Source organism: Caloenas nicobarica, chromosome 5 (genome assembly GCF_036013445.1).
Source record: "Caloenas nicobarica isolate bCalNic1 chromosome 5, bCalNic1.hap1, whole genome shotgun sequence".
Classification (NCBI taxonomy): Eukaryota; Metazoa; Chordata; class Aves; order Columbiformes; family Columbidae; genus Caloenas; species Caloenas nicobarica.
Window position 1 is genome coordinate 38,088,392 of NC_088249.1, and position 14,467 is coordinate 38,102,858.

The 14,467-nt window shown below is 41.6% G+C and overlaps 1 protein-coding gene across 1 annotated transcript in view; it reads left to right on the forward strand.

The window, feature by feature from the left end:
* The first annotated feature begins 213 nt into the window (after positions 1-213).
* RGS6 (regulator of G protein signaling 6) overlaps positions 214-14,467 on the forward strand; it is a 90,931-nt gene continuing 76,677 nt past the window's right edge. The window contains exon 1 of the mRNA XM_065635148.1: positions 214-307. Coding sequence (XP_065491220.1) covers positions 229-307 — 79 coding nt within the window. The 5' untranslated portion in view covers positions 214-228. The remainder of the gene's footprint in view (positions 308-14,467) is intronic.

Genomic DNA, 14,467 nt, shown 5'->3' on the forward strand with positions numbered 1-14,467 from the left:
AGCTGGCCTACATTGTCTCGAGGTTACTAGTCTCAGGGTTTAAACTTGGGAGGTAGTAGCCATGTGTCTAGGTCTGTGGTTGTGCAGTAACATGCATGGTATATGTGAAGCCCATCCTTACCAGCAGGGTTCCAAAGCACTCACGGTATGTAAACATAACTGTCACCATTTTGCATAAACCACTAAGCCTCTCCTTCCTTTTGACAGATTGAAGACATCATTACGAGAATGCAAGATGACAAAACAGGTGGAGTTCCCATCCGCACTGTCAAGAGCTTTCTGTCCAAAATCCCCAGCGTCGTCACCGGTAAGGACCCTCGTTAGCAGGGAAGAGAGCATGAGATGGTACTCGCTGCCTCTAAGCAAATACACTTCTAAAGCCACAAAAAAAAAAAAGGAGCGTAAGAAAAAAATGGTTTCCTCTGCTTAGTTTTTCTGCATGTCATTTTTATGGGATGAAGTATTGAAAAAACATTTCTTAGTTCAGTTTAAGCAAGCTTTTGTTTATCTTTGGGGTGAGTTATATTTTAAAATGTCATATAGCTTTTGTGACTACTATATATATATCTATATATATATGTATATCTCTAACCAGGCAAAGTTATTCCCTATGATAGTAGGAAGATCTTGTGGAAGAACTCAGGAAGGAAAGTTGAAACCATGTTTTCTCACTCACAACCAGATACTCTTATCAGACAGGTAGAGGAATGTGAAATACCCTTCATGCATGTATGCTGTTTTATTAAAGCTCTATGTACAAAAATGCAGGTGGTGCAGGAACCAGGAGTCAGAGTACAAAACAGTTCCTACCCATATTTCCAGACAGAATGTCTTCCAGTGCAACAACTAACTTTGCCATTGATAGATGATGAGTTTATTCAGGGTGATGTAAATTGCTTGGAGAATTTGTACTTGAGTTTCTGGTACCTGCTTTCACTAACTCAGTAGCAGTATTCACTATGGTGGTACAAAACTACTGTTTTCCATCTTTCTACTGGTAGACTATTGTCTGTTAGGAGATACCTAACTACTACTGTGACTTATAATTTATGATGTTGCTCAGCTCTGCAAAGTAAATACAATTTTCTCTGTCCTGCAGAGTCTCTATCTGAATTAGACCAGATACACACACTGATGAGTCCGTTTAGGGAAGTTTCTCCTTCAGTTCTGAAAAGTGAAGGGCTTCCTTCTCTGTGGCTGAGACTTTGCTGCACTAAAATTCAAATGATTGTATTGTTGTATGTAGGTAGCTCACCTGTAACTGAGAGAAGACTGGCAGTTCTACAAGACCTTTCTTGCTCTTGGGGACTTTATACTGTCGTAAAATAATGGGGAAATACCTCTAGTCGACAAGGATGCTGGCAGTGCAGCTGGTGTCAAGCCACTGAAAAGAGAGTTCCCTGCAGTGGAGCATCTCTGAGCTGAAGCACTTCAGCAATCTCTTTACTGTGAAAATGGTTGGATTGAGCAGAGTTGGAGGTTGTGTTGGTTGGTTCAGGAGTGTGATTTGATACCCTTGTATCAGAAAAAAATGTCCAACTTAAGCTCCGGGGATGGAATACAAATCTGCAGAGTTCTTGGTGATAGGCAGGGAATATGGACATGGGGGAGTGAAGTTTTTACTTAAATGAGGCTCAGTCCAGTTAATCCCTTTTTATTGAGCAACAGGCTCTTCCGTTGGAAATTGATTTCAGGGTGGTGACTAAGTGTAACTGGCAGTTGCAGGATTAAGGTTTTACTGTGGAAAAGAAACCTGAGTCTAGAATGAGAAGTGAAAGTTTTGTTACTAAATTGCAGGTTATGGCTGGAGCAGGTATGAGCTAACTGTTCTTGTAGATTGCTGGCGAGAATAACCATATATCTGATTTAAAAACTCATTCCATGATCTCAAGTTTGCAATGCACAAACTGGATGTCTTAAGATTTATTCAGCTAAAACAAGTTTCTGATATTCCTGTTAATATTCATATTAATAGCATTGATTAAGCAATTGATGTAGTTGTCAAGCTGTCCCATTACTCAAAAGAAATGGGGGACTTCACAGCATCTTTAAGCTGATTATACTTACCCTTAGGGACCACCTTGGCTGGCAGCTTTCCCCTTGCACTCTGCCATTCTGGAGCAGCAGCTGCAACTACATCACCTTGACATGGCTGGTTTTTCACTGCACAGGGAATAGTAAAAAACTGAAGACAAAATAACAACAAAAGCTTCCTCTGAAACTCACAGAAAATTCTCAGATTTGGAGGGGAGCAACTCAGTGCCATTCCCTTCAGCTGATTTGAAGGTGGTTCCCTTATGATGTGTCGGGCATATGAAGCCTCTGAGTTTGAAAAGTATGGGAAAATAACGGCTCATCTGGGTGCCCAAAGTTTTCTGAATTTCTCATTTCTCCTTTCAGATGTATAGACCTGCCTATAGAGATCAAAACCAAAATAAATTTCTATATAATTCCAGTACTTGTGATAGGTAGGTAAAGAGCTGGAGCACTTCAAGAGGCAGGAGCAACAATGTTTGAGCAGAAGCTGAGGACGCTGAGCTTGTTCAGACTTGAGAAGGGAAAGCTGAAGGAAAAGAGAGGCTATAGAGAAGACAGGGTCAGACCCTTCTCAGGAACGCATGGTGGAAGCATAAAAGGCAATGTACACAAGTGGCAGGAAAAGAAATCCCAACCAGATTTAGGAAGAAAGCTTTTTAGTCTCAAAGTGGCTGAGCATGGGCTGGTAGCCTGGAGAGGCTGTGGAACCAGTGTTTTGGAGCTGTTCAGGAACCCCTGAGCACAAATGAACTGTGCAATCTGACCTAACTCTGCATTTGGCCTTGCTTTGGGTGGAGGTTAGAATACGTGACTTCCAGAGAATCTTTCCAACCTGAATTATTCTTCCAGTCATCAGATACTCAATTTTAGTGCTTGTCTAATTCCACTCAATGTCACTAATACAAGAGAAGAGCTTCTATTTTCAAAAACTTTGGACCCCTTCTTGGGAAGAGCTTAATTTCTAGATTCTGGCATTCTCCCACACTTTTTATTTCTACCTGAAAAATGGAACAGCAACACTGAGATGTGATTTACTTGGCAAGCTCACAGTGACTGTGATTAACAGGGGTTTATTTTTGCTTGACACTTCTATTGTAATTGCTTCTCACAGGAGAAATGTTAAATCTTAAAGAAAAAGAAACATTATAGCAGTGCCTTGGTACACTAAACAGGCAGCTCTGCTTGTAGTGTAGCAAAGTGAGTATTTGATTTAAAGTTTGAATACCAGGGAAAAAAAGGCTCATCTCTGTTTTGCTTTCATCTGTCCTGATGCCTAAGTTGTGAATGAGGTGTTGGGTAACATGAGGAGAAGAAGCCTCAGGGAGCTATCATTAAGGGTCCCCTCTCGACAACAAGAATCTGGGAAATGGATGAAAAAACCTTTTTTAAATGTATGATGAGTCTGTGTGGAGATACTGTGCCAAAGACACGTTTTAATCTGCATTAGAAGTAGATTTGTGTATCCTCTTCTCTGGCTTTTGGCTCAAAGTAGGTCAGTCAAAGGAGGACACTTCACACCATTATCTTCTTGGTTCAGTCTTCACTTTTATGGGCAAGCCACAGAGAGTGAAGGTAAGGCGAAACCAGTCCATGTGGCATCTATATGCATGTATATGATATTGTCTAATGGTAAGTTTAGAGTACAGCACTAACACAATGCACAAACAGACAGAAAAGGTGGCTGAAGGCAGGCACTGAGTAGTGCTGTGATCCGTGCCCAGATTGGGTCATCAGCCACCATCCATGATGGCAGTTGCTGCAATAAATGGAGCTTTACATTTCTCTTTTAGTGAGAGAACAGTTTCCTCAGTAATGATTTTGTTTCTGTAAATGAATAAGCATTTCTTTATTTTTCCAGTCATCAGACTGTTGTAAGAACATCTCATTATACTAACCAGCAGCAAAACTGGCTTTCTAGTCTTCTTTTTGATTTCTGTACAATTGCATCTTAAAAGTAACCTCCTGTTTGGTGGGAGGACCAAATATGTGTACTTTCTTCTCCAACCGATTCAGACTTGGCCCTATACACTATTGCTGAAACAAGTCAGAAAGAAGTCAGTGCTGCAACAGCTGAACTTTCCAGTGCAAAAAGCCTCCTTCGTGCTCCCCAATCTGCCTACAGCCTCATTCCAGATTTTTCCTGGTCCTGTGTACTGTCTGATCCTGTGTACCAGCATCTTTGCTAAAGCAACCCAAAGGTGACATGCAGTCTACAAGGCTTGCACCGTTCTTCCCTTCTCCCAAGAAGTTTTGATACAACTTCATCCTGACCCATAACCCCCTGACTTCAAGCAGGCGGGTCCCCACGGCTCCATTTCGAGTGATACCTCTTCCTTTCAGCAGCTGTCCCCTCACTTGTGCACTGCTCTGGACCTTACTCCAACACTCACTCATCGCCTTGCTCCACTCCCAAAGCTGCCTGTGTGGCCATGAAGGGACTGATGGGTGATGTCTCGGCTGGACCGGCTTGGGTTAAGTGCTGCCGTGCAAACTTCATGCATGCAGCCCTGCCAATGCATTTCACTCCTGACCTGCCATGTCTGTCTTATTTAGGTCCTGGACTTCTCTGAGCAGAAATTGCCAGTATGACCAAAATGTGCGAGGTGGCCTGTCATTACTTGAGACTCATGATCTAAACCAAGTTTAAACTGCCGTGTGTCTCTGTCTGAAGAAGCCAGCATGTGTCTTGGCAAATGCCTATGGAGGTGTCCCAGAACACATCAGAATGTCACTTTCTCAAAGAAAATGTGTTTGGATGGAGTATGGAAATCCTATAGTGCTGGGAAAGAGAGAGTTTATTATTGATAGTGTTCCCTGATGGTGTAGTTCAGGACAGTCAAGTTGTGCTGGAGGATTTCATATGCCCATTTCAAAATGAGGTCCCGCAGTGCTGGTTTGAGGGTATTCATTGCCTTTTCTCTTAAAAGAAGGTCAAACGCGTCTCCCATCCAGATGTGGCAGACAGAGGTGCAAGGCAGAAGAGCAGGTTCTTCATCTCCTGGGTTTGAAAGGTCACCATTCAGAGGAATTGTATAAAGAAAGACGTCGGTGGTGTGGTGAGCAGGACTAGGACTGGCAATGTTGACAGGAGCCAGCACCCATCACCTCACAGGGCCTGGTGAGCAGGCTGCCAGGCTGAGTGCTTTGCCACAATGTTCACTTTCTTAGTGCTTTTTTTCATGGGTAGGACATGCCTCAGTGCCTTACAGAAACTGCTTTTCATTGGGACCAAATGACTCCATGACTTGGCTACACAAGGATTTGGCTTCCCCTGAGCTGTCTGTCCCACTGCTTGCAGCATCTGACCATGGGATTCTGACTGGAGGACTGAGCCTGATACAGATCTCTCTGAACATTTGGGTGGTTTCATTCTAGATCTAAACCATCAGTCCCTGGATCTGGGACAGTGCTGGTCTCTGAACCTGAACAGCCAGAACATTTGTCAAAATGAGTGTCTGAATCTGAACTTTTAGCCCAGGTTGGGTGCTCGCTCTCTCTTTTTTTTTTTTTTTTTAATTTTGTCTTTCCTCTGCAGTTTAGCTTTGGAAAACGGGAGACTTGAAATGCAGTATTGACTCAGTTTCGGGCAAAGTTAGTAAATAGTCACAAATCTAAACCAAGAGCAACCTTTTGCTTAAGCATGAGTGAGCCCATTTAGTTAAAACAAGCAAAACAAGAAAAAAGCCTTTGCCAAAACTTAAGTCAGCATCCAAAATAATTTTGTGTGTTTACTGGTTTATAAATGATACAAAGAATGTGCTTTTGGGTTAAAATTGGTATATATTTGTATATAAATATATAGTACTGGGCCATTTCTGGTGGTTTTCCACATTTAAGTACAGCAGATGCTACACAATAAATTCAACAGTGTCGTGCAGTTGTGTGGTGGGAACCGGCTTGCAAATACTGGTTGAGCACACAAATCCATTTATTTCTCCTCAAAAATCAATTGTTCTCAGCAAGTTGCATTTAAACTAATTCAAGTCAAGACTGGGCTTCGTGATCAGAACTTACGTTTTCTTTTATGCATCTCTTCTTCAAATTGCACCCAGCGGAAATGTAATCCATCCTTCCTTCAATAAGAAGGTTGTTATACCTTTTAATCTAGTATTTCAAAGCTGCTGTGAATCACATAACATTAGACATGTCAGCTATTACATGAGTAGCGCATACTTCGCAATTTTTTTTTCCTGTAGCTTTCTCTTAAGCTTTCTATTCCCATGCCAGGAGACAAATTAACCCAGTTAAGGAGCCAAAGAGTTGCGCTGTCTTCATCCACAGCTCCCTCCTCCCTCCCTTTTTCCCTTTAAGTGCATCCAGCTTCCTACTTTTCAAAGAGTGAGAGAAATGGGGGAGGGAAAGAGGAAATCAGCTCTCCGAAGTGTAGCAATTCTTTGGCTGTTGTTAATAGGCAAATCAATGCCTTGTGAAGCAGAAGTGTAGAGGATTTGATTTTCAGAGGACAAAAGGGATAGCAGATGAATTGAATAGGATATGGTTGTCAAAGAAATAGGAGAAAGCAACCAGAATTAATATTTCTAATAGTGAATATTCAATCTGTTTCTGTGCAACTGCACATGTGCATGCTTAAATACATAGAAAGAGCATGCAGCATGCGATTTTTCTTCAGAATAAGCCTGAGAGTGGTAAGTGGTGAATGCTGGAAATGAACAAGGACAGGCTTCAGCATTTTTAGGTGCTGTGCAGAGTGAGGAGTGCTGGTGTCTGTGTGTCACTGCCCTCTGCTGCACCCAAGCTACAGTTCAGTTCTGCAGCTTCACCTTCCCCACAAGCCAGGCTGCGTGTGTCCTGTGCTCTCCCAGCTCAGGTGTAGTTCGCGTGGAGCTTACGCATCCCTTAAAAAATGTGTGCACACATTATGGGATAAATCCTAAATGATTAAATGAGATTAAGCATCACTTTTAAATGACAAAAATTGGGCATTTCACATAACCATGCACTTGAAAGTAGTCGTACCCGAGGTGAAAAACATTAGAGGAAAAGCACATCACAGCAGTGGGTGCATTAAAATTTGGCTTAGGCCCCTGCAGAACGCTTAGGAAACACATCCTGAGACTTTAGTATTCAGTCAGTAAAATGGCCTCTACTTCAAGTACTCTCTAAAAGCCCTGAATATTCATTTCCTGACATAATTTTGAAGGTCCTTCCTGGTCCTACTTGTCCTTGCTGCTTTTGAATCTCTGCATCATCAAGTGAAGCTATGGTCACTTGGAAGCATAAATAATCATGCTACATGGATATTACTGTGGGCAATAAAAATACGATGAAAATAATCGCCAAAATCACCAAATGGTCCAGCTTTGTCTTTCTGCAGTGACTTGTCTGCTCTTCCTAGTCACCAGAGGTGAAAATAAAACGAAGACCTTCCAACCACCTGGGCAGAAGTTAGAACAACAAAAAATTAGAATTTCTCTTAATGAAAAATACGAGTGTAAAAATTATGGGGCTGGAAGGCATCAAATGAAAGCTATGAGCCTGGAACAAAGCTGATCTATTAAAAATTGTTTAATTTTTTTTTTTTTTTCAAGAATTGCTTTTGGGCCTTTTCAGTCTTTCAGTAGAGACTAAAAGCTGGAACAGAGACAGATTAGATGATAAATTACCTGCTGAACTCCAGTGTTTAGATGAATTGGTAATTCAGCCACAATAACAGAAAATGTTACATATTAAGAGCATTTTTGTTGCTGACTGCAATTTTATCCTGAAACACAACATTTAGCTGATGGAATATTGTGGCTAATGAATAAAGCATTAAAAGGAAAAGTCAACAATTTTTCAATGCCTGTAGAAATTCATGGAAATGAATGATTAATGCTTTTCTGCATTCATCTTGCTATCTTCAAAAGCGCAGCATTATTACGAAAGTTTGTTTCCAGATCTGAATGACATAGCAAAAGAGCAGAGATTAATTATAAGTACTGTGTGGCTTTGATTTTTGGATGCGAGTGTTGAGCAGGCTGCACTCAAGCTGCAGTACTTCACCTCTCTTGTCTGCACTTCACAGCAACTTGGGAGGTGTGTAGTGAAGGCTCTACCAACAGAGTTTTGTGGTTTTTTCACACCTCTTGCTTTGTTTCTGCCCTGCCTCCAACACTCCTGTGGGCTGCGAAGCGTCAAATACACAGCAGAGCAGCTTTGCTCCCGCTGTGCCTGAGAACCCATGTACCCACCGAGGCGTATGTGGAGGTCTGACCCTTAAACAAACCATTTTTATAACACCTTGAGGTACTGGAAAAGCAATGGTACCTAAGTACCCAATGGTGATCAATAGCACCATGAAGGAGCAAATCTTTGAAGTGTGGTTCGGCAGTCGTTACTTTTAATCTATTGCTTTAATCTGATGCCATTCCAGCCATTAGAAAAATAAACCCCTCTCATTATTTGGTGAATACATCTACCTCATTATTCCATGCATATATTCTGTTCATTTTTATCTATCGTTCTTTGGCTTTTTTAGTCAAAGTAGTTTTCAGGGTGTTCTTTATTGAGCAGATTCTTACTTGCATTTTAATTAAAGGGCTTTTATTGCAAAACACAACAGTTTGTTCTGGAGTTTAAATTTCCTGACTTTAATCAATGTGTTGTTCTAATGTAATGCAGAAGTTAACTTTGGTAACTGTAAATCCAGTCTCATGAATCATTTTCTATTATTTTACACATACATTAGGTTTGATAGGTGAATGATTCTTCTATGTATGATACATCTCAGTTACAACATTGAAGTTACCAATAATGTGACTGTTTGGGGTAGAGTGAAAAGGTTGGTTTGGGTTTTTTACTTTAAATAGTACAAAGAATTACATAGTGCACCAGCTTATTTTTACCAGCCATAAATAGCACACCAGTCAGAAATCACTGTTGCTAAAAGCTGCACTGGGGACAGTTAGAATAGGTCTCCACAAGATGCTGTAGTTGAAGGGGCCTGGCATAGTGCTAGAATACAAAATTCTATTACCTGGCTTGTCTGGAATGGTTGATTAATAACTTGTTTTATTTTGCCTGTTCCAGTAGAAATACTCAGTTCTTTGGTCTGTTGTGTGTTTGCACTACATAGCATCTGAGAATGCCATCGATTTGGCTTTAGAACCTTCCATCAGAAATGGCAAACATGAAAATGAAAAAACTTTCAGGCTTTCCTTACATATCTGTCATTATAAATAATACGCATTTGCATGTTATCTCTAACTTTTTTTTCTGTGTGGATAAATCTCTCAAAATTGCATGCTGGTTTCCCATGGATTTGTTTTGAGTATGGTGTGAATTGATGAGCTTGGATATTTTTGATGTATGATTCACTACCACATGCAGGGAAGAAAATTATATTTTAGTCCTGCAGAGAAATAAAACTAAGCAATTGGGTCTTCATTTAGTTAATTCCTATTTGATGGCCGTGTGCTTTGTAAGAAGAGAGTCTCAGGATCCTACTCCACTACAAGGTCACTTGCACAATAAGAATTTTCTGCATACAGATACCTCCACAATATGGCCAGGATTGCAGATTAACTTTTACCTAGAGCTGAGTAATAAACATGCAAGAAACTTTGAGAAGTTGTTTAATGTAAAATGCTAATTACACTAAAACCAAACCAAAACAAAAACATAGACTGATAAGAAAAGTAATGTATGTCTGTAGCAGTGGAAAGTTTTACATCCAATTGTTGTGGGGTGTTGTGTTGTATTGCATAGGAAGTTTTATTCTGTTATTTTTGTACGTATTTTTTTGTGGATGGGATTGCACAGTGACAGATGAGCTTTCTAAGGGAACAGTAGTAGCCACTGAAAAGAAATAAAAGTTACTGTATTGTGATCAAGTTTCAATCACAAGGCTATTCAAAGCTGTTGTTGCTGAAATTAATTAATCGACAGTGGCATATTCATCAAAGTTTATTTCTTTTGTCAAGTAGAGATAACAGGATCAGAAGACTTAAAATGTGATTTAATAGTTTTGCATCGTAGCATCATTTATTCATAATTTATGTCATTGCTACGTGGATATTGTGTTATGGATTTTTTTTTTTTTTCTAAAGTAGGAGGAGTTGAATTTAGAGCTCCAAAGAGAGTTGAGTCTTTGACACAGTAGCTTGCTTTCTTGGAGAGCTATAAGATTTACTTGAAGATGACACATGCCCTAGGAGTTGAGAAGACACAACATGAAACTATAAAAAGAAGAAACAAAAAATCAAAAACCAAACAACAAAACCCTAACAACAACAAACAAAACAACAACAATACACCAGAAAACAAAGAAACAAACCAACCTTTCAAAATGAGCTTGTTGGTACACCTTTGTTTACTGACCCCAGAAACTTGCTTTGCCACCAGTTGTGTCTGGTGCCCAGTGGGAGCTGACGAGAGTCAGTTCAGACACTGCAGGCCTGTGCCCAGCAATAAATGACACAGATGTCAAGGCTCACAAGTCTGGTTGTGTGTCCTGGAATGGTTGCAAGTGCAGCTCATGTTTCTGGGAGGAGAGGCTGACCCTGGGTGAGCAGAGGAGGGATGGAGATCTTCGTACATTGTGCTGGGCTGTGCAGCAGGAGGTTGTGGTGGTCCTTTGGTTCGGTCTGCTTACATACAGTTTCCCTGCCTTTAAATCTCTCTACAACTGTAGATCTTATAGGAAAGTATCCAATTTAAAAAAACGCCTGACATGAAAAATCTGGGGTAACCTTTAAAAAAATCATTGTCACCCTTAAAAAAATAGTAATATGCCAAAAGTTGTTCCTTGTTTCTGGTCTGACTTTGTCCAGATCATCTTCTGGTATTTAAAGTGTTTTTATGGCTGCCATTGAAGATATTTGTTCTCCCCAAAAAGATACTTAGTCACTGCAGTGGAATAGCCCCTTCACTTTCTATTCGTGAGGTTAATAATTTGTGTCCCTGAAAGAGTGTCTGACTACAAAGCACTCTTTCAAGGCCTTTAATTCCTCTTGTGCTTCTCTCCTGGACACTTTCCCAAGTTTTTAACAACCTTTTTGAACGGTGGACACCAGAACTGCCTGAAGTTTTCCATTGACCGCTGTGCTAGTGCCAAGAGCGGAGGTAACGTAACCTCCCTGACCCTGCTCCACAGCCACCTTCCCCTGGGAGGTGGAACACCACGCTGACCCTCCTGTTACCCGTCTGCCCACTAGGCACCAAGTCCCAACAGGAAGATGCCCATCAAGAAAGGGTCTGGTAAGCACTTTGTTACTTTTGTTGTTATCCATGATACATAAACAAATTAATCAGTTTCTGTTTATTACGTAGTATGTTAGCATATCGCAGCACCATCTCTGTCAATGATGTACTGCTTGTTTGTTCCCTATTCAGGTTTTTGCTCCAGTTGCCAGGAATTGAGCGTCAAGTTAACAAACACACCTGGCCTACAAACATTCTTTCGTGTCTTGGCTCCAGTAAGAGAGCATGTTGGCGTGTTACAATCTTTCTTTGCAGACTGTTCTTCCCCATTAACTTGTATGGGCTGTCCTGTGGGGACCATCTCACTCATTCAGATAACTGAAGATCTCTATGGGTTCCCCTGATTTTTTGTACAAGACAGCTGAGCAAACATGTGTGAGTGTATTCCTCTGTACTTGGATACTTTTTTAAAAAACATAAAGGATCATATTTCTCTGCCCTAGTGGAGAATAGAATAAGGAAAAATTAAAATAAACATAGCCAGAGCTTTCTTCCTGCAGAGTGCTGTATTTTAAGAAAGTAATATTTTGACTGATTATAGTTAGCTTTCATAGAGCCATTCTTAATTAACGCATTATATTCCCTTATATTGCTAATCCTTTTGGTGGCTTGGGACTTGGCTGCAGATGCTTGTTGTGTGTGCGAACATAAATAAACTCAAGACAGAGTGGTGTTCAGGTTTTGTGGATTACTCTACATTCTCCGCTTTTCTTTCCTCAAGTACTTTCTAGGGATGCAGGGGCCCGCTAGGCTGGGGTGCTCGAGGCAGGGGGGTTACCATCCACGGCACCCCACAGGAGAGCATCCCCCTCTCGGTTCCTTAGTCCCCAAGGGTGGGTGCTGGCTCTGTAGAGCAGATCAGCTGGGGACAGATGTGAAGCCAAGTGAGCTCCCCCCTCTCTGTGCTGAGAGAAGCTCTCAGGCAACCTTGACACTCCCTGGAAAGCTCACAGGTGAGACTCTTTGCATCATTCTTCTGTAAAGCTGCTCTTCTCCACTCTGCCCTGGCGAATTTGTCAGTGTTGTGAAATTAAAGCTGGGGAAGAGTGAGGAGATCAGAACAGTGTCTAATCAGGGCAATAAAGCTCAAGAACATAAAGCTTGAAGAAAACTTCAAGCCTCTCTGCTGTATTCAGTCAGCCTGCTTCTTGAACACTGTGCAAGTTAGATTTGAGCATAACTTCTAATTAGGTATCTGGGTCATGTTTGACATGCTCTCAGTTCAGCACTGACGTTTCTATGCTCCTACTTAGCTCTAAATTTGCCAGCTGTTTTCCTGAAATAATTCCACCTTCCATTAAAGGATTGTGTGTCTTATGTAATTACACCCACAGTAGCGTGAGGGCAGTCATAAGGACACGGAGGTAGAAATAGCTCGGTGTTTTCCACCAGCCTTGGCATTCTTTAATTGAATTATTAAAATTCGGATTCTCTCCTCTGCTGTGACAAGCTTCTCTGGCTCTGCCGAGCTCTCATTCATAATGTCTAGACTCTGTCACTTTTGGCACAGCTCTGGAAACAACTGTCTTCTGTGCCACCGAGTCCTCCAGTGCTTGCCTGTCAACTGTTTAATCCCGAAATGTCAAGATTAAATTCTATTTCATTATCTTTCTTCAGCAGTTCAAGGATTTGTTACCAGTTTGGATAGATTCAGGGATGGGTTGCATTAATTTTCTTCTAAATAGTCTCAGGCCACGAGACATTTTCTGAAACAGAGATTTACATTATATGATTCAAAATAATACCAACAGTATAAAAGCAGATTGTGTGAGTGCTGGAAAAGTCACACCAGAATGCAGAGTACCAGACTACGGAAAAAAACTTTGCATGTGCAGTGTCAGGCTGGAGGTCTGTCAGTCTGTGACTGCTGTAAAGTAGGGTTCACTCTGTTACGGCCCATGCTGTCGAAAGAAAAGTTATTTTAAAAAAGCCTGGTTTTGTCACCACCTACTCCTCTTTCCTGGGATTCCTGGGCTAATCTGTTCATGGAAAAGGAAATGCCCATTTTAGGTGCAGTTTGTTAGAGATTCGCATCTGTACTGCAGTAGACACCTTACTAGCACCCTTAAAAATGCTGCTTTTTTAAAATGAAGAAATCCTGCTCCTCCTCCTAGCTGACCCTTCAGTCCCTGTCTACTCTTTTTGCATTTGTGTGTGGTGCCTCACCCCACCTGGCGGGTTCCTTGCAGCCTCATCCACTGCACTTTGCTTCAAGCCCACAATCATTTCATTCCACACTTGGTACCACTAATCCCCACTACCCTCTGGTATCCTCTTTCTCCTTCCAGCTTCCCACTTTCTTCTCTGTAATTTTGTGTGTTTGGAGCAGCCTCTCAGAACCTGCACACCAGGTACATAGATGTTTATCAAAGTGGTGCTTTCAGAAAGCCTTTGCGTGTTTCTAGTGCCTTTCATTTCCCAGGAATAAAAACATGTACTAACCACCCTAACTGAGCAATGAAGACATTTAAGGTCAGATGCCAACAGCTGAGCTCCTTGCCTGTGGTTTCAGATGGGCTTTTTGTGTCTTACATTGCTAAACTGTGCAGCTTGACAGCACCCTTCTGGGGTTTTATTATAACCATTCATACAAGTAGTGAAGATAAAGAGTAGGTGACTTGCCTGGTGTTAGACAAGAAGGCTGTAGTGCGGATGAACATGGAGACATAGGTACAAAACTGTCCCTTTCCTTGCTATGGCTGCGAGAAGGATGGAGACATGGCAAGCAGGATCCTGGGCAGAGACAGATTACAACAGTCCGCATATCTCAGGATCAGAGCAGGCCACATGCGGCAAGACAGCACATAGGAATGGGAGCTTGCGAGTGGTGTGAGGAGAGGTTGAAAAGCCATCACATCTTGATTGTTACGGTCACCTGCAATTACATATTTTCACTTCAGGCTACCTCTGGGTGACAGTGATTGTTAATATGGGCCTGGAGGTTTGCCCTGTAGAACAGGAGGAGCGTTTGCAGGTGGTGCTGAGAGAGATGGATTAATATGCTGTCACAGCGAGAGATAAAACCTGCAGCTGGTTTGCGTCATGTCTGCATGGGTCTGTTGAGCCACCTTGCTGGCTTTACTAAATTAAAGGAAGGTAGCATCTGTTCTTCAGCTGTGCCACTTGGCAGTGCCTGATCAGCCTGACTGAGCCTCTGAGCCTGTTTCTGCCCATTTGCTAAGAGAGGGAGTCACTTGCAGAGTTCATCCCGTTTTGTCTGATTGCATAG